The 26,398-nt window shown below is 28.1% G+C and overlaps 1 protein-coding gene and 1 long non-coding RNA gene across 6 annotated transcripts in view; one reads left to right on the top strand and one right to left on the bottom strand.

Moving 5' to 3' along the window:
* LOC142333637 (RNA-binding protein 24-B-like) overlaps positions 1-26,398 on the top strand; it is a 218,292-nt gene that overhangs the window by 53,999 nt on the left and 137,895 nt on the right. For all 5 annotated transcript variants that reach the window (XM_075381028.1, XM_075381020.1, XM_075380999.1 and 2 more), the window contains exon 2: positions 7,634-7,760. In XM_075381028.1, the coding sequence (XP_075237143.1) occupies positions 7,634-7,760 (127 nt within the window). The remainder of the gene's footprint in view (positions 1-7,633; positions 7,761-26,398) is intronic.
* Positions 16,729-26,180, bottom strand: LOC142318341 (uncharacterized). The gene is made up of 3 exons (XR_012754876.1): positions 26,055-26,180; positions 23,913-23,995; positions 16,729-16,885 (listed from the first exon to the last, which is right to left on the bottom strand). It is a non-coding gene; the product is annotated as an uncharacterized LOC142318341 (long non-coding RNA).

The raw sequence follows: 26,398 nt of genomic DNA, 5'->3' as shown, positions 1-26,398 counted from the left end.
GTCCTTTTTATTCGTTAAACTGGTAATTTTACGCTACTTGACTTCGGATTTAAAGAAAGAAACAAGTAAAACAAAGATCAGATTTTTCCTGTAGTATTAAATATAGCCTTAACTGAGTGGGGGATTTTACAAACTAACTGACTGTTATGATATTCCGGATGTCTTTAAATATCTATTGCAATTTCTTAATTTGAGACCGTAATGTTGTGAGTCCAATTATGGGTTGCTGGAAGGTGACAATTGGAGTATCCTCTTTAAGTTAATAAAGCTATTCATTTCTAAAAAAAATACTTTGTTTATTGTAAGTGTGCAGCAATTTAGTTTTAAAAAAGCTTTTTCCCACTATTTTGTCAATAAAAAGTAAATTTAGGAATAAATAAACGTAGAACCAGTTTTTTTTTAATTTTCTGAAATTGAAGCTTGTAATTTGAGGACCTGTAAAAATTCACGTTAAAATTTAGATTTGGGAACAATATTTTATTTTCTTCTTAAATTCTACGCATAATAAATTCTAAAAGTTTTTCCAGTTTAAACTTTTTTTTGTAATAAGAAATGCATAATTTTTATGAACAATGTCTTGTTAACCATCTTGGTAAACCTTTTATTATAGGTTTTGCAATATAAATGATATTTTAAATGAAACTATTTATAACTAGTTTACGTAGGAAGCTCTTAATGCATTGGTCTCTGTAATATTTATTGGTTTTTATTCGTAAATAATTCCTTGTATATATTTCATAAACGATATTTTAGTAGATCAGTCAGTAAGCATTTCATACAAGTCGAGTTATATTTTTTCAATGAATCTAAACCTTAATGACTCGCTTCATAATTTCGTTAAAAAATGGAAGGTGGTCTATTCTATTTCACAGTTAATTTTCTGCAAACCTATTTGATTGCGATTCATTACTAAAATTTATCCTTAAAAAACTGAAGACTAAAAATTTTGTTTGATTACGTTATAATCTAACTAGACATTACATCGAAAAATAATCCTAAGGTACGAAAAAAATGTCGTCTGATTCAGATTTCGATTTCGAAAACCGGCCTGAAAATTGATCATTGTATAATATATAACTGACTATAATGTAAACAGACTGCTCACCTTGCACACGGCTGTCGGAGTCAGCTTAACAATCGAAATTAATATTTTATTCCTGTTTCTGATTCAGTTTGGAATCTGCGCACACTTGTTGATTGTTCATTTTCTCTCTTTATTAATCAATTTATTAGATCATTATTTAATTTAGTTGATCAATCATGTGTGTTATTTATTTTGTTGTTCAATTTATGGTGGATAAAAAATACTTATAGCAAAGTTCGTGTTAAAATCATAAATTTGGGATAAATAATCAAAATGTATTCAAATAGAAATGTTATAGATCAGTGCCGGTAAGAAATATTGCTACATTGAATATGACACAACACTTTACTTAGGGTGTTTTTTTATTGTGTCGCAAAGGATATTTTTCCGCGTACATACTACGTACAAAAACACTTGTAATGGTTTTAGCCTCAGCGTGAAACCGTTAGACTTATATGTCGGACGCGAAGAGTGACAACACTGAGATAGCTTTTAAAACTCGTGGTTTACTACGAGTCATTCTTCTGGAAGAATCTTTTGACGATGAAAGTCATCCAACTGTGTAACATACGGTAACTGATTTTTTTTTAATAACATTTTGTAAGGTGTTTCAATATTCATTCGAAAATTAATCACCTTTCCATATCAGCTATGGAAAAATGTAATGATATTTACCAAATTATCTTGCCTGCGTAATTTCATACATTAAAATGGTTTTAATTTTGATCAAACATTTTCTGTTGTAAGAAATAAACTTGCTTATTGTTCATTACATAGCGTCATGGTCGAGACTGGCCTGCAGATTCAGCATCGTAAACGCCTCCCTCCATCTTGACCACTACCGCCGTCCGGATTTTCGAAAATTAAAACGTAAATCTGCATTCCATTCATATCCAAATGCTTTTAATATGTCAAAAAAAAAATCTAAAAATATGCTCTATTAAGATCAATAACTATAATTTTTCATCTATTTCGGTAAATGGTTTATATATATATATATATATATATATATATATATATATATATATATATATATATATATATATGTATGTATAATATGAAAAAATAAAAAAAAACTGTTAGTGAAAAGTAACTGTTATTATAGCAGGAATGACCTGATATTTAAAAAAAAAAATTGTTATGCAAACCTATTGTTGCGGAGAGGAAAGTATTGTAATGATCACGTAATATCCTAGAATTTGGTCTACGATAGTGTTATTAATTGCTACTCATAAAACAGTGCGCCTTTCAGTAATTTTCTTGCTGGAGTTACTGTATGTAACGTCATTTGTATACTGCGCAAAATGTTAAGCACGTTTTTTTCACATATCAAATTTTATATTTTTTGTTGTTTTTCATTATCATTTACATTTTCTGACTAATATATGACTATTCTAGAATATTTACTGTTATTATGAAGCCAATTGTTAAGCTTTAAATTGATTGGATAATATATAACGTGACTAGTATGTTTCATACACGAACGGTGTGCGATCATAGATAAAGTTATTAACAGTTTACCTTCAAGAGAGGTAAGTTTTATTGACTTGTCATCGGTTGTACAGAACGATAAATCTTTAAAACAATAAATTATTATTTACAGATAGTGGAACAGTTTATACCGTAAAAATATAAATAAACTTATTACACTCAGCAAAACCAAAAATATATATATATATATATATATATATATATATATATATATATATATGTACTGATTGTGATCCTAATTGTTTTACTATATACATTTGGTGCGTCTCTAAATTGTTTAAAATTCTGTTTTTTTTTTTATCTTTTCTTGTTCATGATGAAAGTTTAAAACTGATGCGTTTCACTGTTGTGAAATATGTGAGTTTAAATTGTTTCATTTTTTGTACTTTGAATTTGATAATATACAAAACAGATTTTTAGTCTTTGCAACTAATTTAGCCGGCAAATCTTGACGTAAAACTTAAGTAGACTGGATCTTTACATCATGTTGAAATTTCTGGGGTAAGTAATAACAAATGGTTAGGGGTAGTTAAGAAATTTGCGGATTAAAATATTAAGAGAGGTTATAATATTTATTCGAAGCTGTCATACATCGGACGATGATTGTATTAATTAGACGACTCATTTAAATGTAATATTACTGAAGTCATGAGAAGAGATAAAAAATATGAACGTTAATTTTCTTTAAAGAGTGATATTGATTGAATAGATAAGTGATGCATTGAAAAAAAAAACTCGTACCTTCGTTATAAGATGGGATATATATTGTTTTATAAATCTATTTATTTAGTCGCATTTATGAATTAACTATAAGCTAACAACCAATTACGGTTACCGTACTTTAGTCTGGGGTAAGAAATGAATTTCGTTGTGAAAAATTGCCAAGTCTGATGTGGATTCGAACCCTGAACTCTCCGGATGAAACTCAGAGAAGCTGCCATTTATCCAGTTACATGAGATAATATTAAAATAAAAAGCGAGGAGTTATATTTATTTTGCTTAAATTATTATTATCGTTTCTGTTAACTTTTTTTTGTGATTACGCAAAATATTGATTCTTATAACACAATTATAAATTACAAATTTTAAACATTTTGCATCCAAAAAAAGTTCTTTATTTCTAATTGTGGAAAATAATTAAATCGCACTAATTGATTTTTTCAGTTTGTAATTAATTACAACTGTTAGATATTTATTTTTTCTTTTCAATTAAAAATTAAATAAAATATCCAATAATTAATTACTTTAAATTAAAATTAATTCAATATTAAATTAAATTATCGTTATTTAAATGGAATAAATTCTAGTACTCTACAATTAAATGCACTCTGGATTGCACTGTTGAATTTAACTGTTTGTTTTATTATTTTGAAATGTTTAATTTGTATCCACTTTTTTATACAATTTTACAGTTGTGAATGATGCTCTAAAATACCTGAGGTACAAAGTTTATCAGAGTTGCTTACTCTGAGAGTAAAGATGTTCCCTGTACAGCGAATTGCAGTGGGGAGCAAACTGAAAGTATCCATTTGTAGGGGTGAATATCACTTGCATTTTTAATAAGCTTGGTATGTTCAGCTCGGTGAAGGCAAAGGGAGAAAATCTCACTCTTTATGGAATTCTTTTTATTCTTGAGAATTTATTTGCTTATTTCTTCTATTTTTATTTATAAACTAATTTTTGGATTGTTTAGGTATGTTCAATACTAGAAAAATAAGTTAAATCATACTTAATACTTTTACAGTTAAAATAAATATACAGAGTTATACAATATGTATGACGTCCGATAGAAATACCAAATTTTAAATGACTGTATTTTTTTTTTTAACGAAGTTTATGATTTATCTTTATTAAAATAATATTAAGAATTGAAAACTCAAAATTATATTACTTGATCAGAACGACAAAATAATTTTAAAGCATTACCCTTTCCCGAATACTTGGAAACATAATTCCATTATTCTTTTCTTATTTATAATAAAAAAAAAGCTTCAACGTTTTATTTATGCATGTATAGTGCAAATTTGTGATTGTATCTGTTTAATCATATCTGAGTGTATTTAGAAAATAAATTCTATTAAAAATTATTTTTGACAAAAAATTATAAAAATAAAATAAAAATACGTTTGCAACGATCAATATTAGTATAAAGAAGTGTTCATTAAATTACTTGATATTAATAATAAAAAATACGTGGTTTTGTCATTGAAACTACACTTCTAAAGAAATTATTGTTAATTGTTTCTGCTTTTTTATCCTCTGGGTTTGATGTTCCTTCGCGCAAGACACCTGATAATTGGATTTGTATAAAAAGTTTATTTTTTACTTTGTATTGATTTCGTATGATTATTGTAAACAGTTTAAATTGATTTAATTGTTAAGAATCTGAATTAAACACATCTAAACAAGTTGATTGGTTAATGTAAGACATTTGAATTGTAACTTCTGTCAATATACTGGTATTTTTTATTTTAAGTGAATTATTACAAACCTACATAGTAATTATTTTTTCTTTCTTTTTGTACTTAATATTCGTTTCTTTTCATTTTAAAAATAATAGTTATGTACATGCATTTAATATAATGTATGAATATTGTAATAATTAAAAAAAAAATGCATTTATGCAAGTACAGAAAATTTGTATTGTTTTTAAAAAACGTTTTGTTGTTATGAACATTTTCAATAAGAATAATAAGCTTATCAAGTATAGCCAATTATTTTTTGTTTCTTCACTTAAATAATTTTTTCCTCTGGAAAATTTTGTTTGATGCTATCTTACATTAATTGAAACAATTGTAATCCGAACATATGCAAGTTAACACACCTGAGTACACACAAAACACTGAAAGAAACTATGACGTATACGGTGTTTAATCTCTGCTGTGTTTTATACACTTGTCTATTTTTTTTTTTTTAATGTATAAAAGAGAAAATAAAATTAAAACTTTTGCTTTCATTTGAAGTTAATTAATTTTTTTCAGTTAAAATAATATATATATAAATTTAATAAAATTTATGCGCACAAGACTAAATTGCATTATAATTAGTTACTTTTAAAACGTAATAAAATTGAAACATAATTTTGGATTAAAAACTACAATGTAAAACAGATTATGCCAACGAAATGATTATACATCTCAAACCGAAAAAAAGTTGTCCTTTCATCTTAAAATACTTTTATCTTAAAATGCTTAGCTGTCTTTTGGTGTCTCTTTGTGTTTAAAAAAAGACTCTCATTTAGATAAGATGTTGATTTCCAAATTTGGTGAATTCAGATGTTTTAAAAACTAGATATTTTACTAAAAGTTGGAAGAACAATAAAATTAATGCTTTAGATAATGAAACCTAATTGTGATTATAATAATAACCGGTAATTAGAAAAACCTTTAAATTATATGCAGTTATACTCTTTCTTATAATAAAATTTTCATTACATAGCATTTATAACATAACAAGTTAGTGCTTACCTTTTAACGAGTGTGAGCGATTGAGGTACGGTTGTTACTTAATAATATAAAGTAAATCCAATTAGAAATTTTACACTTTGAATTTTTAATACAAGAAGTAGCCCTAAACTATGGTAGTCATGAGTAATATCCTCGCGGGCTCATAATTAAAAGCTCACAGTAAACCGTAAATATTTTAATTATTTTTTTATTCATTCGCATTAAATTTTATACGTTTGCTCCGTTTGAAAATCTCATAACTAACTCTATATTAAAAAAGTTTTAAACTAATTCTATATTAAATTAGTTTTATGGGCATAAGTGTAACGATATTGTCTGAAATATCCAGTAGGCAAATAGAAAGACTACAGGAAAAACTTTTTTTTTATGATTTAACTTTCTTGATCAGATATACATTTAGAAATTTTATTTTAATGAAAAATTAAAACTTATTAAAAAGTGAAAGTACATCCATGTTTGTGTTGTTGCTTACCGAAAATAAATTTTCTTAAAATAGTTTTTTAATTTGTATGTCAATACAAAAATTTATATGTACTGCTTGTCTAAGGAACGAAGACAATTTTGTGGAGCGGAACAAATCAAACTTGTATTATCTTTACAAAAAAATATCTATCATAAAGTAAACTGAAATTTTATGTTGTTGATTTTATATTAAATTTAAAAATGCAGTAAACGTAAACGCTAAGTCCACTCAAAATGGATTAAATGTACAGAAAATAGTATTTCGCATCTGGTTTTGTCCAGAAAAAGTTTAATTTAAATCGATAAAAAATTTTTTTGAAGATTTTTCAAAAATCCGATATTTCTGAAAAACAAGCTCATCTATATTATTTCAGTTTTACATGATTATTACTGAACTTGTAACTAGAAAGTGATAAAAGTTTGTGTGTATATTCCTCATATTAACAGTATTAAAATAATAAACAGGTTAATAAACGTTAATTTTCCATTACGTGTAAGAAGCATCAGGAACGAATTTAATACAAATTATTATTTTTAATGGAAGTATGCAGGCTGACATCCAAATCTTACTGCGATAAAGGTTGTGGTCGCAAGTAGTTTTGTGAGTGATATATTACAAAATGATTGAATCCTTTCCTGATTAAATACTTCAAACTTTATTTTCAGTTACAAATGTCTTCTTTAAAAATTTGAACCGCTTAAGTTGTTTAAAATCCAAGCTATTATTGTATTTCATCCTACGTTGAATTTTTCTGCGACGTTTAGTGCATTATATTACGTCATTTTGATGTTTAAAAAATTATTGCAGGATATGTGTTCTATAACTATGTTAAAGGAAATACAAAGGCACATGTATATCTGTGCGTTTTCTGAAAGGGGGAAAAAATTAAGAGAATGGTTAATTTTTACTCAAAAATACTTAAGTCATGAACATGCATTTTAAGTAAAACAAATAGATAGTCTCCGTGTAGTTCATGCTTAATTTGTTTACTACTTTTTGAAGAAAAAATCTTACGAATTTTTTAAAAGTAATTTTTATATAATTTTATTTGATAAATTTTATTACAGATATAATATTTTTATTATTTTGTTGGGATTTATTTCAATGAATATTTGTCTTTATGTTTAGGTTATCATGGGTGATAGACCGGCAGCTGAGCGAGCTTGTAAAGATCCAAATCCTATTATAGATGGTAGAAAAGCAAACGTTAATTTGGCAATATTAGGGGCCAAGCCCCGTGGTAGTATACAACCAGGTAAGAAAAAATATCTTTTAACCTATTATTTAATTATTAATAATAAAAACAAGCAATGATCTTAAAAAGCAATCTCCTAAGTTTATTTTATAAATATTTTATTTCTTTATTCCAGATGGACATTAATTTTTTTTCAATGAACATTTTATAATAATAATATTCTTTGATGCAGTAAATTACACATACTAGTATTTTTTAAACAAATATTAATAAATTTTATGCGATTCAGTGGCTGTGGTAAAAGCTGACCCTGTCTCTGACTTGAGAATATACTGTAAAATATTTGTGCAGGGATATTCGAGTGGGTAACTCCAGATGATGAATTGTGAACTAGATGATAGTCTATGAAGTGCTGAGGAGGGCGTCTGGCGTCCAATCGGGTGTCAGAATTCTATAGCTCATAGGTTTCGCAGTAATTCGAGCCGACAGGGGTGCTAAGAGTTCCGGGAACCACCACGCACTACATCGCTGTGTGTATCATCTAGCTTGCTTGGTTCTATTTTAATATTCGTTCTATCTCAAGCAGTATAACAATTTCACATATTAGTATAACTTACTGATTCATCGGTTATTTTTAACTATTTTATAAACCAGTAAAAGGATTTCTTTTTCTTAAATAAGTTTATTGTTCGTATACGTTTATTAACTTTGTAATGTTATAAAAAAATCAATTTCGATTATAATGTTAAAAAAGTGAAAACGAATGAAAAATCAATATTATTTTAAAAACAACCATAAAAACAAAAGTATAAAATAATCTGATATGGACAACATATGACTTCCTTGTACGCCTATTAAATTACATTTACACATTTAAAAAGTGCGTAAAATTTTATTTCAATAAAACCTTCCGTTATTTTTTTCTTTTTTTTTGTTATTAAATTATTATTCATCGTAAAACCTTTTATACAGTGAGTGGTTAATAATTATTACTAAGTCAATATATTTAAATTAAAAAAAAAGTTTAAAAATAAGAAAGTAGATGGGATGTTTGATTCGAACCGATGTGCCTTCGCCTAAGATCCAAATATTTTATTAATTAAAATTTTATTTGGCTGTAGTTCTGGAACCAATAAAAATAAGTACCATTTATGATATATTGTTGAAAAGCTCTCAATGACAGATTATTACTGCAGTTAAGAAAAAGTCCAAAATCCATTTTTTTTTGTGGATTTTGGGCCTTTTTTGGACACTTTTGAGTCACTCGATTGCAATAAAAAGGGGAGGTGCACAACTAGATGTTACAGCAGTCCTAAATCCAAAATTTCAACATCCTACGGCTCTAATCGTTTTTGAGTTATGCGTACATACATACATACATACGTACGTACGGACATCATGATGAAACTAATCAAGATGGATTCAGGGATGGTCAAAACGAATATTTCTGTTGAAATCTGGAATCTGCGATCACAATACTTCCTTTACTTCGTACAAGGAAGTAAAAATAGAAACAAAATATATTCATTCTCATCGTGAATACGTAGGTTAAAAACAATGATCCTTTCTAAATCCGGCAGAATGATACAAGAAAATTTGTTCAATTAGTAATTTTACGCCAGCTTCTAAATGATTCGATTAGGAAATAAAGTAATTCTTATTATATGGTGGGGAAGGGATAACCCCCTGACTATGTTAAACACCCGATATCCAGTTTTCTTAAAGTACTTTTAATAAAAAATAATTAAGAAAAATAACATACTGTGAAGTTTCTTATAGCATGTTTAATAACATTTTAAACTAAATGTGTATGGTTTTTAACTCTGATTTTCTGGACGTCTACGGTAAGTCAACTCCGTAAAAATTCAAAAGTGAAAGAAAAGAATAAATTAGTAATAAATATTAGTATTAAATATTGTATTGCTTTCTAAATTAGTAATGAAATCTCAAATGTAGTCTTCAAATTTAATTGTAATTTTCTAAGAAATATCTATGAATATATCATTTATTTAGATGTAAAATGTGTCAACACGGAATAAAAAATATTAATATTAATAAAAATAATGGCCCACGGCATTTCATTAACTCAATGGAAAATCAGCAAATATCTATCTAAAAATCAATAAGAAAATTGTAGACAGCATATCAACAGTTCTATCATAATACTGCTGAAAGTATATTTCCGGCGAGATTATGAATAAATAGCTTTTAGCTATTTTTCTTAACATTATCTGGGACTTAGAACTTTTAATTATATTTGGAGTAAAATTGAAAAATGTTGAACTCTGAAAAATAAAAGTAATTTTGAAGTGTATAATTTGATACTGTTAAATGCATTCATCCAAAACCTTACATACATAAGCAAATATTCGAATTAATTGTTAATATTTTTTTAAATTTAAAAGTAACCGGTATAAATAGCTATTTTAGCTAACAAAAGATATCGGTTTAACAAATTTCACCTTTAATATTGCATTGTCTTGAATCCTTGATATTCAGGAGGTATGACGACGTTCTCCCAAGACTCTCATAACATATTCTACGTGCGAAAATTATGGAAAAAGTTATATTAATATGTGTCCTAAAATACTTTGTTTGAGTATAACGGATAGGAAAGATTTCGCTCGGATTTCAGCAACCCCAGTGAATTGATTTCAGCTACCCTCGGTAATTTTTGTACTGAAAGTTTTAGGACGTAAATTAAGGACCAGAATTAGTGATTTCTTATAGTTTTTGATCTGAAAAATCGTATAAAATAGGTCCTAGAACCGTACCTGTAGTAGTTTTTGAGAAATCTGGGATGAAAAGCAATAAATTTGGGTAAAAAACCCTGTTTTTATCCTTGTACGAAGTAAAAGAAGTATTATGATGCGGGCAATTTCAATTTCCACATTTCAACAGAAATATCCATTTAGACCATTCCTGAATCCATTTTGACTAGTTTCAGCGTGACGTCTGTACGTACGTATGTATCTCGCATAACTCCAAAACGATTAACCGTAGGATGTTGAAATTTTGGATTTAGGAATGCTGTAATATATAGTTGTGCACCTCCCCTTTTGATTGGAATCGACTGAACCAGAAGGTGTCCAAAAAAGCCCAAAATTCAAAAACGTTTGGATTTTGCATTTTTTCTTAATTGCAGTAATCAGCCCTCATTGAAAGACTTTCAACAATATATCATAAGTGGTACTTATTTTCATTGGTTCCAGAGTTATAGCCAAATAAACTTTTAATTTATGAAATATTTGAATCTTACAAGGGAAGGCACATAGTTTCGAATCAGACTTCATCTCCTTATACTTTTTTTAATCTTTATTTTTAATTTAAATATATTGATTTATTAATTATTATTAATCGGTGATTGTAAAAATTTTTTTACAATAAATAATTATTCAATAATAAATAAAAAATTTTTAAATAGAAAAAAATCATAAGTTATTAGTAAAATAAAATTTGATGACTTAAAAATGTGTATATGTAATTTAATAGGCATTATTATATATGTAATAATGTGTACATTAATATATGTTACATATGTATGTAACATATACACATATATATGCTACATTAATGTATTATACATATGTGTATATGTATTAGATTTGGTGAAGCATCCGATTATTTAATATTAATTGAGAATTATAATTTATAATCGTATTTTTTGGATTTTCTATTTTAATTTCTGTTTCATTTTTTAAAATTATCCTGGAATTTCTGTTTAATTTTACCAGCATTAAAGTTAACTACAGAGTTACTGTAAAATAAACCCTCACAAGACAACATATACATTGAGGCGTACATTCCCGATCTTTAATAAATTGCAAAACATTCTTACCTTTTAGTTCATTACTCCTCTGATATTGTCGGACAATGTTCTCCGTAAGTCGGAGTTGATAATCAATTCGATTATTTGTTTTTTGTTGCCGATCATTTAATCGCTCTTTGGTTTGATGTAATTCTTCTGATCTTAATTTGTGTACACGATCTCTAGTTTTAAAATTTTCTTTCTCTTTATATTCATCATCCTCTCTTAATCTTTTTATTTTTCGTCGGTCTTAACGTGTTCTTCCTCTTTATATTTATCATCTTCTCTTAATGTGAATATACAAAGAATATATTCTTTCTTTGTTTGCAACATTTTCTACCTGTTTATGTTTTTTTTGGTTTGCAATATTTTCTTCCTTTTCTTTATCATTTTCCTTTTTTTTATTTATGTATATTGATTTATTAATAATTATTAACCTCTGATTGCAAAAAAAATTACAATAAATAATAATTCAATAAAAAAAATATGAAAAAAATCAGTAGTTGTTATTGAAATAACATTTTATGTACTTTTAAAAATGTGTGTGTGTAATTTAATAGGCATACAAGGAAGTCGTATGGTGTCCACATCAAATTTTTTATGTTTGAAGTACAATAACTTCGTTAAATGGGTAATAAACACATAAAAAATTTTAACCAAAACCTGTAGAAGATTTAATTCTGAAAAAAGTATTGTAAGGTAAGTTGATTAAAATAAAGTTAGAAAAATTCGAAATATTATTATCTAAGTAATTTTTATTTTTTTATTTTACAATTATTGATGTGTAATTTCCAGTTTTAAAAAAAAAATTAACATCAATTTTTATCAGTAAATTTTGTTTTTACAAATTTCTCTCATCGCCAAAAAAGAATTTGGTTTTTGTTTACATTAGATAAGTATTTTTCTATCAAATGCAGTAATGTACTCTTTGTTTCTTAATAAAATTAGATTTTTCTAGCCTTCTTTGTTATATTGAACCTATCTTACATTATTTTGTTCAGAATTAAATTCTCTACAAGTTTTATTTAAAAGTTTTGTGTGTTTATTACCAATTTAACGAAGTTATAGTACGTCAAACATAAAAAACAGAATTTTTTACCCCGTGTTATTATGCATAATGAAGGAAGAGTCACTTGGAGGTAGAAATAATAGTCAATTTTATAATAGTTAATTATAGTTAATTAATAGTTGCCTCCAACAGGACTTTTCTACATCAGAAAATTTCATTATTTTTAAATTAAATTGACCCTTATCACGATTGGGATGATAGTACATATTTTGTTAAAATAAAAGTTATTTAAACTTAAACAAAAAATAATTCCATGAATTTGTTGATTTACTCTATCTGTCCCACTCTTGACAGCAAGTGTGATATTAAACAGCGCTGCTTTCTTTTAAAGTAATGATGCTCAGTACACGACCAGTCTACCATTGTGAACAGAGTGAAGATATTATTTGTAAAACAGAATATCATCTAAATTTCGATGGACTTGGTATGCCGATGTGCACATTTTCGTGTTAGTAAGTAAAGCAACAGGAAACCACTTCACTATTCATTTCCCTTAGATAATCTAGTATTGGATCATATTATTCTTGAGAATGGCTTTGTCATTTTAGTCAGTAATTGGTGTGTCATGTTAGTTCACTTAAATTTTTTCGATTATTGGGACACCTAACACATAGAACTAAAGTATTATTAACAGACAAATAATAAGCCTTATATTTGGTTTAGTGACCTTTACTCCTACTTCCTTCTTGGTAAAATTTTATATAAAAATAATTTAACTCATAATTTTTGAATATTGGAATAAAATTCAAAATAAAATTATATTTGTTAAAGGTTATGCAACACTGCTTTGGCGCTAAGAATCGTATTTTCAAGCCATTGCTTTCACTACAAATGAATCGCATCACAACAGTTATTTTAACGAAACTAGTATAGAGATCAAACTCTTAGAAATCATAAATCAAAGATCTATGTTTAAAAAATTAAGTGTTTTTGTTTGTTTTTTAATCTACTTCGTTATTTCTTTAAAGCAACTTAAAAACAAAAAAAAAAAAATCATTTAATTTATTAATCATGTTTGTTGTCCTTATGAAACGTATATTCCTGATACAATTTTTCTTGTTACTGTTTTATTATTATATACGTATATTCAAACAAAATTTAAACAAAAAAAAGAGTTGTATTAGTTAAGTTAGTTTTTATATTCATCAGATGAGTACAGTATTCTATTTCGTGCACTCACATTTAATTGTCGGATTATAAATTTAACGTGATAGTTTTTAAAATTACTTCGGCTTCTTAAATATTCCGATTTTATTTATTTAATATCAGTCATATATATTATTCAATAATTATTAGAACGTGTTTATTCATATAATAAGGAGATAGAAATAACGGCAATATGTTAATATATTTCTGCTATTTTTCTTATATTACCGTAATAATGATATATTATTTTACTCAACCTTACATTTAAAAAAAAATTATATGCTTGTACTTCAAGATAATATTTTAATTATTACTACTTTATTTCTTTGATCGTTGTAGCATTGTATTCTCCCGAGGTTTCTATTGTTTTAATTATACATATATCTTTCACGATATAAAATAGTTTATCTATTTATATGAACAAACTAAAAGGTGCTATTAACTGATTTAGGCGTGTTTAACTTAAATATATTTTTCTTAGTCGGCCATTTGATTGGTTTGATGCAGTTTCATATTTCTTACTGTTCTGTGCTAATTCTTTAATATAAATGAAATTTTACAACCATTATTCTTTGTTATCTCCATTATATTTCTAATCGTAGTTTTTTTAATACTTTTTTTTCTTACATTACACAATTTACACATTACACAAATACATTACACAATTTACAAATTTTTTTTTAAAAGATTGTTCCACTGTTATTTTTCCTCAATATATCTTCTATTATTTTTCTTTCTGGCTTTTCTAATTATCTATTTATTGCTAACATGATGAGTTATAATTATTTAAACGTTTTAAAAGATTTCTTTCTAATTAATTAATTCGTGATGTCAACCAATTTTGTATAAAAGTTGTTTACTAAGACTATTTACTTAGATTGTTTGATATTTTTTTTCACTCTTTGTCCATCATTTATAATTTTACTTCCGATTAAAGAAGAAAAAAATTAGGTTATCGTAATTTTATTATTCTCATATTTTAAATATGAAATATTCTTAATGTTGGTATAATATTGAAAATAATTTTGTACTTATTCATCGTTAAATAATAAAGGTTTGCTATTTTAAATTTATAATAGGCGTATTATTTAACTACGAAAATATTTCGGGATTTAATAATTTTCCATTACTATTAAGGAATTCTTTGTCAACTCTTTCTTGGCTAATTCTAAAGAAAATAATATTAAAAAAAAAAAAATGAGCATAAAATATTAATTTCATCAGTTTTTACAGAACTAATATTTTGAACTAAGTAAAGCATATTTGTGATATTTGAAACTTTTTTATTTTGTGCGATATTAAGTTGACAGAAAAGGATATTTATAATAAATAATAAAAAAAAGGATATTTACGGATGTCCGGATTTTCAAACTAGTATTTTCATTACAAAAAAAAAAATCGTATTGTAATAGTTAGTTTTACGGAACTGATTAAGTAAATGTACGATTCCGAAAAAACTAAACTATTTAAAAATTTCTTATAGATATCTATGATGTTTTTATATTTATATTAAATTAAGGACGTTGTAAGGATTTTCATAAATATTTGCATAAAGTTTAATGCTGTACAGCAGCGAAGTAAACAGGAAAACTAGAAGGTAAAGGATAGAGTTTAAAAATGTAGTTGTAGAAGAAGGTTGAAAAGTAAGTTCACTGAAAATGTTCACAATGAAGAAGTCTGCAGATAAACACAAAAGTTTTGCATTAAATTCTTCAAAAAAGAAATTGTTTAACTGATTATACATTAAATCATCCGAGATTTATTGATTTATTTATTGAAGGACGTTTAAAAAGTAAAAACTATTAAGAGAGAAAAAAAATATACAGTAGTAGTATATTTTATATTTTCTTTAACCAGTACACTATCATAAATCATTGATTCATAAACATTAAACGGATGCCAATATACTCGTATATATATATATTTTACTTATAATAAATCAAAAAATTGAAAAAAGTGGATACGTTAAAATTAAGAAATTCAAAATTTTTGTAAGAGATTCTCCGACTTACCTATTTAATATTGTGTAATTAGAAATGCTATATTTGAAACTGAAATCCAGTTGCTGTACCAGTAATTTCAAACGCTGTATGTTAAGTAAAAAAAAAAAAAAAAACAAAGCTTAATTTCGATTAATGACTAAAAAAAAAAATAATAAATATTACATAGAATAAGCTTTTTTTCTGCATATTTTTACAAATTTTTAGAAACAGTTTTAACAAAATGATTATTCTTTAAAATATAAAATTACAAATTTGAATTTATAAAAAACTGTCGGAGGATTTTTAACATGTTTATTGTTTGTTATTTATGGAAACATATTAATTTCTTTGCATCAGCAGGTAATTTTTATAAGATTATTGAAAATGTTTTTTTTTTTAAATTTCGAATGGTTCACATTACATATTGTTTAAAAGAATTGCTATATGAGTGAGTACGTATTTTAGACACTTTAGAGAAAAAAAAGATTATCAAGAATGTTTTAGCATCTACAAAAACTACTTTTTCCAACATTTTTTTTTTTATTTATCTAAGTTTATAATCAATTGAATGTAGAAAATAGTTGCGCCTTAACGTTTTATTTCTAAAACGTGCCTTTTCAGAATGTTATATTTTCAAAGCAATGTTTTCTGTAGACTGTAGATAACGAAGATAAGTTCAGTATAATTAATTTATTGGAAAAATTACTTCCTAAATTAATCTTTTACTTCCAAATTATAGTGGAAGACTGTCGATAAAGTATGTCTATATTTTTGAAACGAAGGTTTAGAAAATTTGTTAAAAATTGTGATAAAACAGAATAACTGTTGTGGGAGAGTATCACAAAAGATAACTTGCTACATTCGGATCTATATTTACAGTGTAGATCTAATTACATTCTGAGTAGATTATATTACATCTTTATTTTATATTAATTGTAATGTATTATTTACTATTCCTTTTCATAGAAGTCCTTTTTTTATACAAATAAATACGAACTTGATTTTCTTGTTTTCATCTTGGTTTTGTTTATTTAAATTTTATTTATTTTATAAGATATAACTATTATCTTTCTCTTATATTTCGTGATTCGTACCCAGCCCTCTAATATTTATTAACAGTCACAAATTTCTTACTTTGACGTGATTATTTATCTTGGCTTACACATAGGCAGACGCTTACCTGGAAGATACAAACGTGAAGCAAACGAAATTAATTAAATCACAAGCATAAAAAAAAATCAAAATTATTACTGAATAACTAATTATGAATATATAGAACGTTTCTTAAATCCGTTTTAATTTACGGAATACAACTCTGAGTACATCAATTATAGAAATATTCAGATGCTTCGGAGATTCCATTAAAAAATATTTTACCACAGTATAGATTCACCATAATAACAGAGATACGACTACACAGAGTAACAGAGATTCTATAATATAAAATTTAAAATTCCAATATCACGTGTACTGAAATATTGTTTAATATAAAATTAAAAAACAAAAAAAATCCAGAAGTTTTACACCTTCCTGGCAACAGTTAATTACTTACAGAACTGATACCACGACACCGTACAGACTTCGTTAACCACTACACTATCATAAATCATTGATTCATAAACATTAGAGGGATGCCAACGAGTACCTTCTCAATTAATGTATGATCATTCAAATATTCATCATATTATTTATTCCACGGTCAGATTGTAAACATATTACATTGTTAAAAACGAAATAAATCAATACAAATTATTGATAATCATATATATCTATATTTTTTTTTTGTTAGACTTTGATTACATTAATCAAGCTGGAAATCTTTAAATATTTTTCGGTCATTCTTATGTGTTGGGTGAATAAAAGAGGGACACAAATCGTAAAGGTTTAAAAAACCGTTTATTGGGAGCGATATACTAATTAAATTTACATTTATGTATAGATAATCTTCAAAGTTTTTTAATATGTCAAACCAGCACGCGTGCGCGCGCGCGTGTGAATAACTGCAATACATATGCATTTAAAATAAATTTCCTCGCTGTTATTATTTTTTAACTTAAAAATAACCAAACGTATTCACAATGGTCCGTTAATAATATTTTAATATATAGATAACATTTTTTGTGTAGATTAAAAAATTCTATTTGGTCGCTAAACTAATCATATTGTTTGACGTACTACAATAATTTATAATTTATTAGTCAGGTAATAATCAATTTGTAATAAAACATGATATAAGCCGCGTATATAATATTATATTTAACCAGTACAATTTAGTGAATGCGGAGGCGTAACTATATAACACGAGCGACGTTTTCCCCTAATTGTGGTTAGGTCTACTACAGTAAAAGTAGATTACAAAAATTAATTCTGAATTATATTATTTTTAAACTAATGATTATTGTAAAAAATAAAGTTTTACAGAAAAAATGGGGAAAAAATGAGATTTAAAAAGATGTCGATATTTGAGTTACGTTAGGCCATACCCGATAGATTCTTTCTACTGACAACCGGCGTTGCTGTCGTGGCTACCATTGATTTAAAAGCAGATTTTTGGCTACTTAAATAATTTTAAAAAACTTTCTTTAGAAAGAAAATCAATTTCGATATATAAACATTGAAATAGATCAGATCCTTTGAAAGTAATAAACGTTTGAAATATAGTTCTACAGAACTAATCTCTCTCTCTCTCTCTCCGTGTGTGTGTGTGTGTGTGTGTGCATCTTTATTGAAATTTGAGTTTTCAATCAATTTTGTTTCAGTTACTGATTTTAATACGAATTTTTATTTTAATGATTGGGTAAATTTCCATCTGCGGCTGTACATAGCCTTTTCATTTGGGGAATTTGATAAAGTGGCGCACAGTATAGTAAAATACTACAAGACAAAGTAATTCCATAATCCTCAGTCGATGAATGGCGAATAATTTGAAGAAACATATAAACAATTATGAATGGTAATAGTAATAATTAGGGTAACATTGAAGTCGGGTACGTGGATATACAAAAAAAATCGTTTAAATCAACATGATTTATTTTAGAATTTAAAAACTGGCTTAGTAATTTTTATTAGTGAGTCTGCAGTATTTTAATTATAATGATTAAGACGTATTATATTTGATAACAAATTGAGAAAAAAAAACATTGAGTCATCTATAAAACAATGTTAGTTTTACTGTACAGCGTACCACGTAAAGAAATGCTCTTTTTTTCTGTTTAGCCTCCGGAACCAACCTACCGTGTTGGTCTAGTGGTGAAACGTCTTCCCAAATCAGCTGATTTGGAAGTTGAGAGTTCCAGCGTTCAAGCCCTAGTAAAGTCAGTTATTTTTATACGGATTTGTATACTAGATCGTGAATACCGGTGTTCTTCGGTGGTTGGGTTTCAGTTAACCACACATCTCAGGAATGGAACTGAGACTGTACAAGACTACACTTCATTTATGCTCATACATATCATCCTCTGAAGTATTATCTGAACGGTAATTACCGGAGGCTAAATAGGAAAAACGAAAGAAAGCCTCCGGAACCATCGTGAGGTATTGCTTCAGAGGATGAATGAAAATGATATGTATGAATGTAAATGAAGTGTAGTCTATCTCAGATCGACCATTGCTGAGATGTGCGGTTAAATGAAACCCATTCATCAAAGAAGACCGGTATCCACGATCGGAATATTAGTTTCAATTTCAATTTGCCTTTACTAGGATTTGAACCTTAGAACTCTCGATTACGAAATCAGCTGATTTTCAATGACGAGTTTACTACTAGACCCGGTGGGTGTACGTAAATAAATGTTGGATGAAGATAAAAACTGCTTATTTACAGTATACACCCATGTACCTTTTTTTAAAAAAAAAAGTAAAAATAATATTGTAAATGTTTGCATTTTATTAACAAAGTCACCTTAGAAGTTTGAACGTGCAATTAACAATATTGATTATTTGCATATGTCAGTAAATCAGGTTATTTTTTATTAAATTAAAAACATAGGAATTATAGTCAGCAATTTACGTTAATTACTGTCAGTAATGCTGGAGTTTTCATCATCCATAGAACTGCAATTATCTTCGTTACCACTTAACCCCAAATAATCATCCTCACTTCCATCGAAAGCGTTCGAAATACATCATTTATTGAACCATTTTTAAAAAAAATAGAATCATCCAGTATTTTTGACCAAGCTCAGTAATTCATTCGCAAATTTATATCAAAGACGGTTTTTTAATTTTACCAGATGATGTAGTTTCTTGTATCGTGTTGGCCCTCCAGTTTGTGTAGTCTTTACGGAATTTGGTTTTAAGTGGTCGGTTTACGCAGATATCTTGAGGTTGAACAATAGGTGGTATTCCACCAGGAATAATAACTTGATCACACTTCCCAGCAGTCAACCCTTTTTTTACAGCATGGTCGTATGATCCCTAACATTGTCAATTACAAGTACGCAAGGTTTTTGAAAGTCACCAGTCTCTGGTCCGCATTCCCGAATCAATCTAGAGAATAAGTATTACTTTTTCATAGATTTGTGACATATCTTTGAAACTTTATCATTTTATCTTCGTATGATTCTGGAGCCGCTTTGTTACTGTCGTCCTTCTTCAAATAGAAAAAAAAAATATGCAAAGAAATCGGCGTAGACATTAAAAAAAAAAAAAAAAAAAAAACTTTAAATACATCCCTACAGATTTGTAATTCATCGACGATTCTCAAGGCTTCTACCCGATACATTTCTGTAGAGATCGCGTATCCAATTTGACGTACTTTCCATATATGCACTGCTAGTTTTTCTTCTACTTCCGGATATATCTCGTTTTTTAAATGCTCTCTTGTTTTTATCGGCTACGAGAAATACTTTTTCCTTCTTTCGACACTCACGAATGCAGACCACTACTATATCAAATTTTTTTTACACTGGCACGATTTCCATGTTCCTTTGCGTAAGCAATAACACGTAACTGGAATACTGAATGAATGTAGTCTCCTTTTCGCTCATTCTTTACTTCCACTGTATTGTGGAACGTAAAGCTGCGTGAATTTGGGTAGTCAGTAATACTCACCTGGTTGGTCTAGTGGTGAATGCGTTTTCCCAGATCAGCTGATTTGAAAGTCGAGAGTTCCAGCGTTCAAGTCCTAGTAAAGGCAGTTAATTTTATACGGATTTGAATACTAGATCGTGGATACCGATGTTCTTTGGTGGTTGGGTTTCAATTAACCGCACATCTAAGGAATGGTCGAACTGAGATTGTACAAACCCTACACTTCATTTACACTCATACATATCTTCCTCATTCATCTTCTGAAGTAATACCCCATTACGGTAATTCCCGGAGGCTAAACAGGAAAAAGAAAGAAGGGTAGTGAGTAATAGTATGCATGATGTCATTCAGTATAATGACTTCGGGAGTAGTATGCATTTGTGAAAACATGTTAGTTGTATAGCTGTATTTTATAGTACTGTTAGCTAGTACGTAACAAATGCTTTTAACTAGTATAGTAGATGTAGTATATAAAAATTACTGTCCTCAACTGGCCTACTCAATCAACTCTGTCGACCAGATTCACGGAGCTGATTGTCAGACAACACACGAAATTTTTACGTCTGGATTGATCTTTGTCACTATGAAACCTGATCATAAAATGATTACAAAATGATCGAAAAAAATGTTTTCTTATGAAGTAAGAATAGCCTATGTGTGAGAGAAATGCAAAGAATAGCTTTCGATAAGTCTGGTATCACGTCGTAGATAACAGTTTAATTTTCTAGTATCGGTAGCCATAGCCAAGTTCCTGTATCATATAAATCATTTTATTTTACTGGAGGATGTAGGTTCGTAGTCAAAACAATGTAATTTTTTTTCAATTCTGTATGGATTGATTAATGATTAATTATTACTATTATATCATCATCATCAACGTTAAACCTTAAAACCAATGTACGATGCACAGGCTGTTGAAATCCTTATTCTGGACAAAATAGTGCTCGTGGAACATGGATATATACGGTATTTATTCATAGGCTGCTCTTTAAAACACGTTATTAGGCACAAAACGATCTTCGTAATAAAAATTTTCTCATTCTTTGTAGAAAATTTCATTACACGAAAAGAACGTTTACAAGTAAAAGCTAGCGAAGTTTTTATTGTACTTATAAATTTTGTTCTCAGTTAATGTTTCCAGAAAGGTACGATTTTACTTTTACAATTATGAGAATCAGAGAGCAGGGGAAGTTCTTAGTTTTTCTTGTCGATCAGTACTATTATTTTATTTAATATTTTCCTTAAGACTATACTGTTTGGAAATAGGATTTAAAAGCCTTTTTGTTACCCGTTTCTGCAGTTGTATTTGCAAGCCGTCCATTTCACCCGTGAAAAGGAAACTATTTAACCCTACTGATAAATGCAAACCGATTACACAAGTATTCAAATTAAAGCAAACTTAATAATTTGAAATAGCTTTACTATATTCGTTTTATATCTTTCTTATGATATCTTTTTCTTTATTGTTCATCTCTACAAAATCTGAAACTTTTCTTTAACTAAAAGAGTTGAAACGGTTTAAAAAATGACTTCCTGACGAAAAAAACAGAATTGTCACTTATTCCTCTCTCTCGCACACGCAAAAATGCACATCGATAGAGAAAGAAAGAAAGAAAGAAAGAAAGAGAGAGTAATTAAGACTCTAATTTTATAAGTTTTATGAGCAGAGATTTTTATAGATTTTAATTTTTTTCAAATAATTGTTTTTTCATGTTTGACCTCCGGGACCACCATTAGGTATTGCTGCAGAGGATGAGATGGAATGATTTGTAGCGTGTGTGAAAAATGTCATGCCTGACCGGGATTCGAACCCCGGATCTCTGGATGAAAGACCGAGACGTACCACTCGTGCCACGAAGCCCGGCTTTCAAATAAATTGTTTTTTGTTAAATCCATTCCATAAAGTGAATGAAGCTAAGAGTGTGGTTATTATAAGTTAAACATATTACTCTTCTGATACCGCATTATTTTCTGTTACGACATTTCACAACTGTCCACGTGGATTCCATTGACTATGTACGAATATATGCACTTATTTAAGAGCTATTTGTGAGTCAAATATGTAAAATGCATGCGATATATCGAGTGTATCTTTATTAGAGTTCGAAATCTCGGTAATTATTCTTGCGTCCTACTCAATAGTTTCTAAAATTATTCCCGTAAGAGTTTTTGCGGTATGATTTGGAGGATCGAATATAAAAAATGGTACTTTTTCTCTAGAAGATGACAAATAAGATTATTTCATATAAGTATGCTTTAACTAATTATAAAAAAGATTGAAAAATAAATAAAATTTGGGGGGATTAATAATGAAAAGATCGTATGCTTACATTTTCTTTCAAACTTGATCTAATAATCAATACACTTTTTTCTTGTATTATGTTTTTTAATGCTTTGTTGGAATTAGTTAACGTTGATATAAAAGATTTTATTTTCCTTTTAACGTTATTCATATAAGATGTTTATGTTTTGTAATGTACATTCATGTTACTGCATATTTAATGGAATGTTAATTATTCTGATGCCGATCTGCAGTATTTTTTTTCCTAATTATGTCATGCCGTAAAAATACAATAGTTCAAAACATAATTATACTTTAGTACTTTTTTTATCGAAAAGTATCCAAAGGTAAAAATTAAAAATTTAAGCTGATGAAGTAAATTATTTTATAAGGAGTATCTGTGAAGAAGACACCCATTAAATCAAAATTTAACTGGTAAAAAAACGAATTAGCAGTAATTTTAATAACTCATAACATTTAAAAAAACCAAAAAATATTTATTGTTATAATATGAATCAACTACTGATTTGCATGTTCTGCATATTATTTTGAGCGATGTAAATGAAATAATTAATGTAGATTTTATGTTTCAATAAGTTCATTAAAAGGTTACTTTTTAATTGATGTCCGCTGCAAGATGCTAAAGATTATAGTTGAGCAGTTGGTACATTTACTATATTATTGTACAAATAATGTTTTTTTAAAGCAAATTCATCAGAGTTGTGGTTTCCTTTTAAAGATAAGATATAATTTATAAATTGTTCATTGATAAAACTTATGTTATTTATTTTTATTTGTTTAACAAAAAATAATATTCCTAGGAATATTATTTTTTGTTTTAATATCACACTTCTAGAAGTGTGATATTAGAACAACGAATACTTGTTGTACTTACAAACTGTTTGGTGTTGTAAAAATCCCGTATTTTAATCGCATTTGCACTACCTCATATTTTTAACGTGTAGAAATTTCATGCATCTGAGAGATTACATAAGAAAACAATTATTATTATTCGCTATTGCCTACTGTTATTTATTTTATAAAATGTTCACTTAAAAGTATTTATTTTATTCCTTAATTTTAATAGAACTCAGAATGTTTTTGTGCTTTTTTTTTAGAAAATAAAATGTATAGCCGAAATAAAATTGCCGGTGCGTACTGTTTGTTAATCATAATCCCTTTTAACAGTTGCTTAAATAAATATATAAAAATGGTCCCGCTTTTTTTTTGCTCGGTTATTGGTTGTATTACTATTTTTCAGTAAAATTTAAGAATACAGTTACTGAACATCACTACTGATAGTTTTATGAGACTGTTTTTTTTTTAGAAACTTACAATTTATTACTACAGAATTTAAAGAAGTTTAAATTGATGCAATCCAATTTTTTAAAAACCAATGTAAATGGCCACCATCATTTTCTAAGCATTGTTATAATCACTTTGAAAAGAATCCACGACTCTTAGTAAGAAATTTTGTTGGATGTCACCTATGATCTATTGAAAGCACTCCTTTAGTTCACAGATGTTGGCTGACCATGTTTCACATAATGGCTTTTAATTCCTAAAGAAAAAAATATGCTGCTAAAAGTTCTAGTGATCGGGCGAGCTAGTTGATGTCACCGTACCGCGAAATAAGATGTAAGAGTAAATAAGAAATAATATGAGGAACATGCTTTAACTGCCACGTTAGCGTAGCTCTTTCTTTCTGAAAAAACAAACTCTTCGCTTTCCATCCAACAAAATGTAGTCGTGAATTTGGTTCGATTAAAATTTTTCCAACTTTGCACAATCATGGTATTCCTATAACCGAGGTTAGGTTACAAGAACACCGTGATTCCATTTACAGGAGCGAAAAGGAAAGGTTTATTAATCTGATGTGAAGTTACAGCATATCACCTAGTCATTTTGTTGCTGTGTGTTGTCTTTTGGTGTAATTCCCGAGGGTTGTTATCTGCATCATACATAACCGTTGTGTTTGATTATGTAACCGTTCAAATAAAAATGTGTTTTATATCCAACATACTTGAGTTGCAAAAGACAACCAACACTACTACTTTATTTTTCTTTGAACTTTTGAAAACCTAAATGTTACATAGTGAAACTCGCCTTGCAGAATAGACATCGAGGAATTATGTCAAGTTATGCCAAATCCCGTAGTATGGAGTTGAACTGACCTGATGGTAGCTCGAACCGGGTTTATATTTTTCAGGCGTTTGAACTGATACAGGACTACCGTATGGTTTGAACCTTTTCATATAATTTTTTAACCTATATTAACAAAAGGTTTCTAGAAGATACATCGCATATTTTACTGTAACGGATTTCGTTGTAACAAACTAATTAAAATTCTGCAGGCAAATAAATATTCTTTGTAGACCATCGTTCCATGATGAATAATTCCAGACAATGCACTCTCCGAGAATGACTATAATGTTAGCGCTTGGCAACAATGGAGCGATCAACTACAATTAAAAAAATAATCGGCTGTTTTTTCCCTACCCGATATAACAAACTTTTCTTATTCACGTCTTCCCATTTTCATCAGGATTTACATTTGTATTTTAAAAGGAAATAATATTCAAATATTAAGTTCACCGACCTTCCCCCTAAGCAATTGATCCAAGTATGCAAATATTCTTGGAGCAGATGATATCCCATCCATTTTCCCTTCAGATCGATAATGGTTTTCTCAAGAAATGGAACATCCTGACTCCGTAGGGGAAGACAACCTCCTCAACCCTCTCGGTTCCGACCCCTTATGGGCTTTACCGGAGTTAATCTTCGAAACCTCGGCTTTTGACATATTCCAGTCCCCCTTGGCCAGGATGCCACCGATGAGAATGCCATGATGAAATGCGAATGCTATCCTAGATCAAATGAAGGCACCTTAAATTAATACATTCGCACTCTTCTGGAATTGATTAAGGTGAAGGAAGAATTCAATGGATACATCGGAAGAAATTAATATTCTATTTCTAATAAAATATTCTAATTTCAGAAGTGTGACTAAATAAATAACTGTTTGACAGTCTCTCACCTTTTGCAGTTAGACAGACTGAAAATTAGGAGGTAGAAGAACATTTATGCTATTTTCTTTTCATGAGAATTTTAATTTTTTCAGTCTTTTCCGTATTTTACACTGTTAATTTCTGCTTGTCGTACATCATAACCGAGATAAATAATGAAAGAAATGTTACTTATGTAAACACAGAAGTAGCATCTTTGTATTTACACAGATATGTTACATAACATCTTTGTGTAACTTCTCTGGCGTTTTGTATAAATTTGCTTAACTCTTACACAACTCTCACAACATAAATTTGCGTAACGTATTTTTTTTAACCAAAACTTTTCGCTTCGTTTTGGTGAAATTATTTTTTG

The sequence above is a fragment of the Lycorma delicatula genome, chromosome 1 (assembly GCF_047948215.1).
Source record: "Lycorma delicatula isolate Av1 chromosome 1, ASM4794821v1, whole genome shotgun sequence".
Lineage (NCBI taxonomy): Eukaryota > Metazoa > Arthropoda > Insecta > Hemiptera > Fulgoridae > Lycorma > Lycorma delicatula.
Note: the sequence above shows the minus strand (reverse complement) of the source record. Positions and strands in the feature narration are given on the sequence as shown.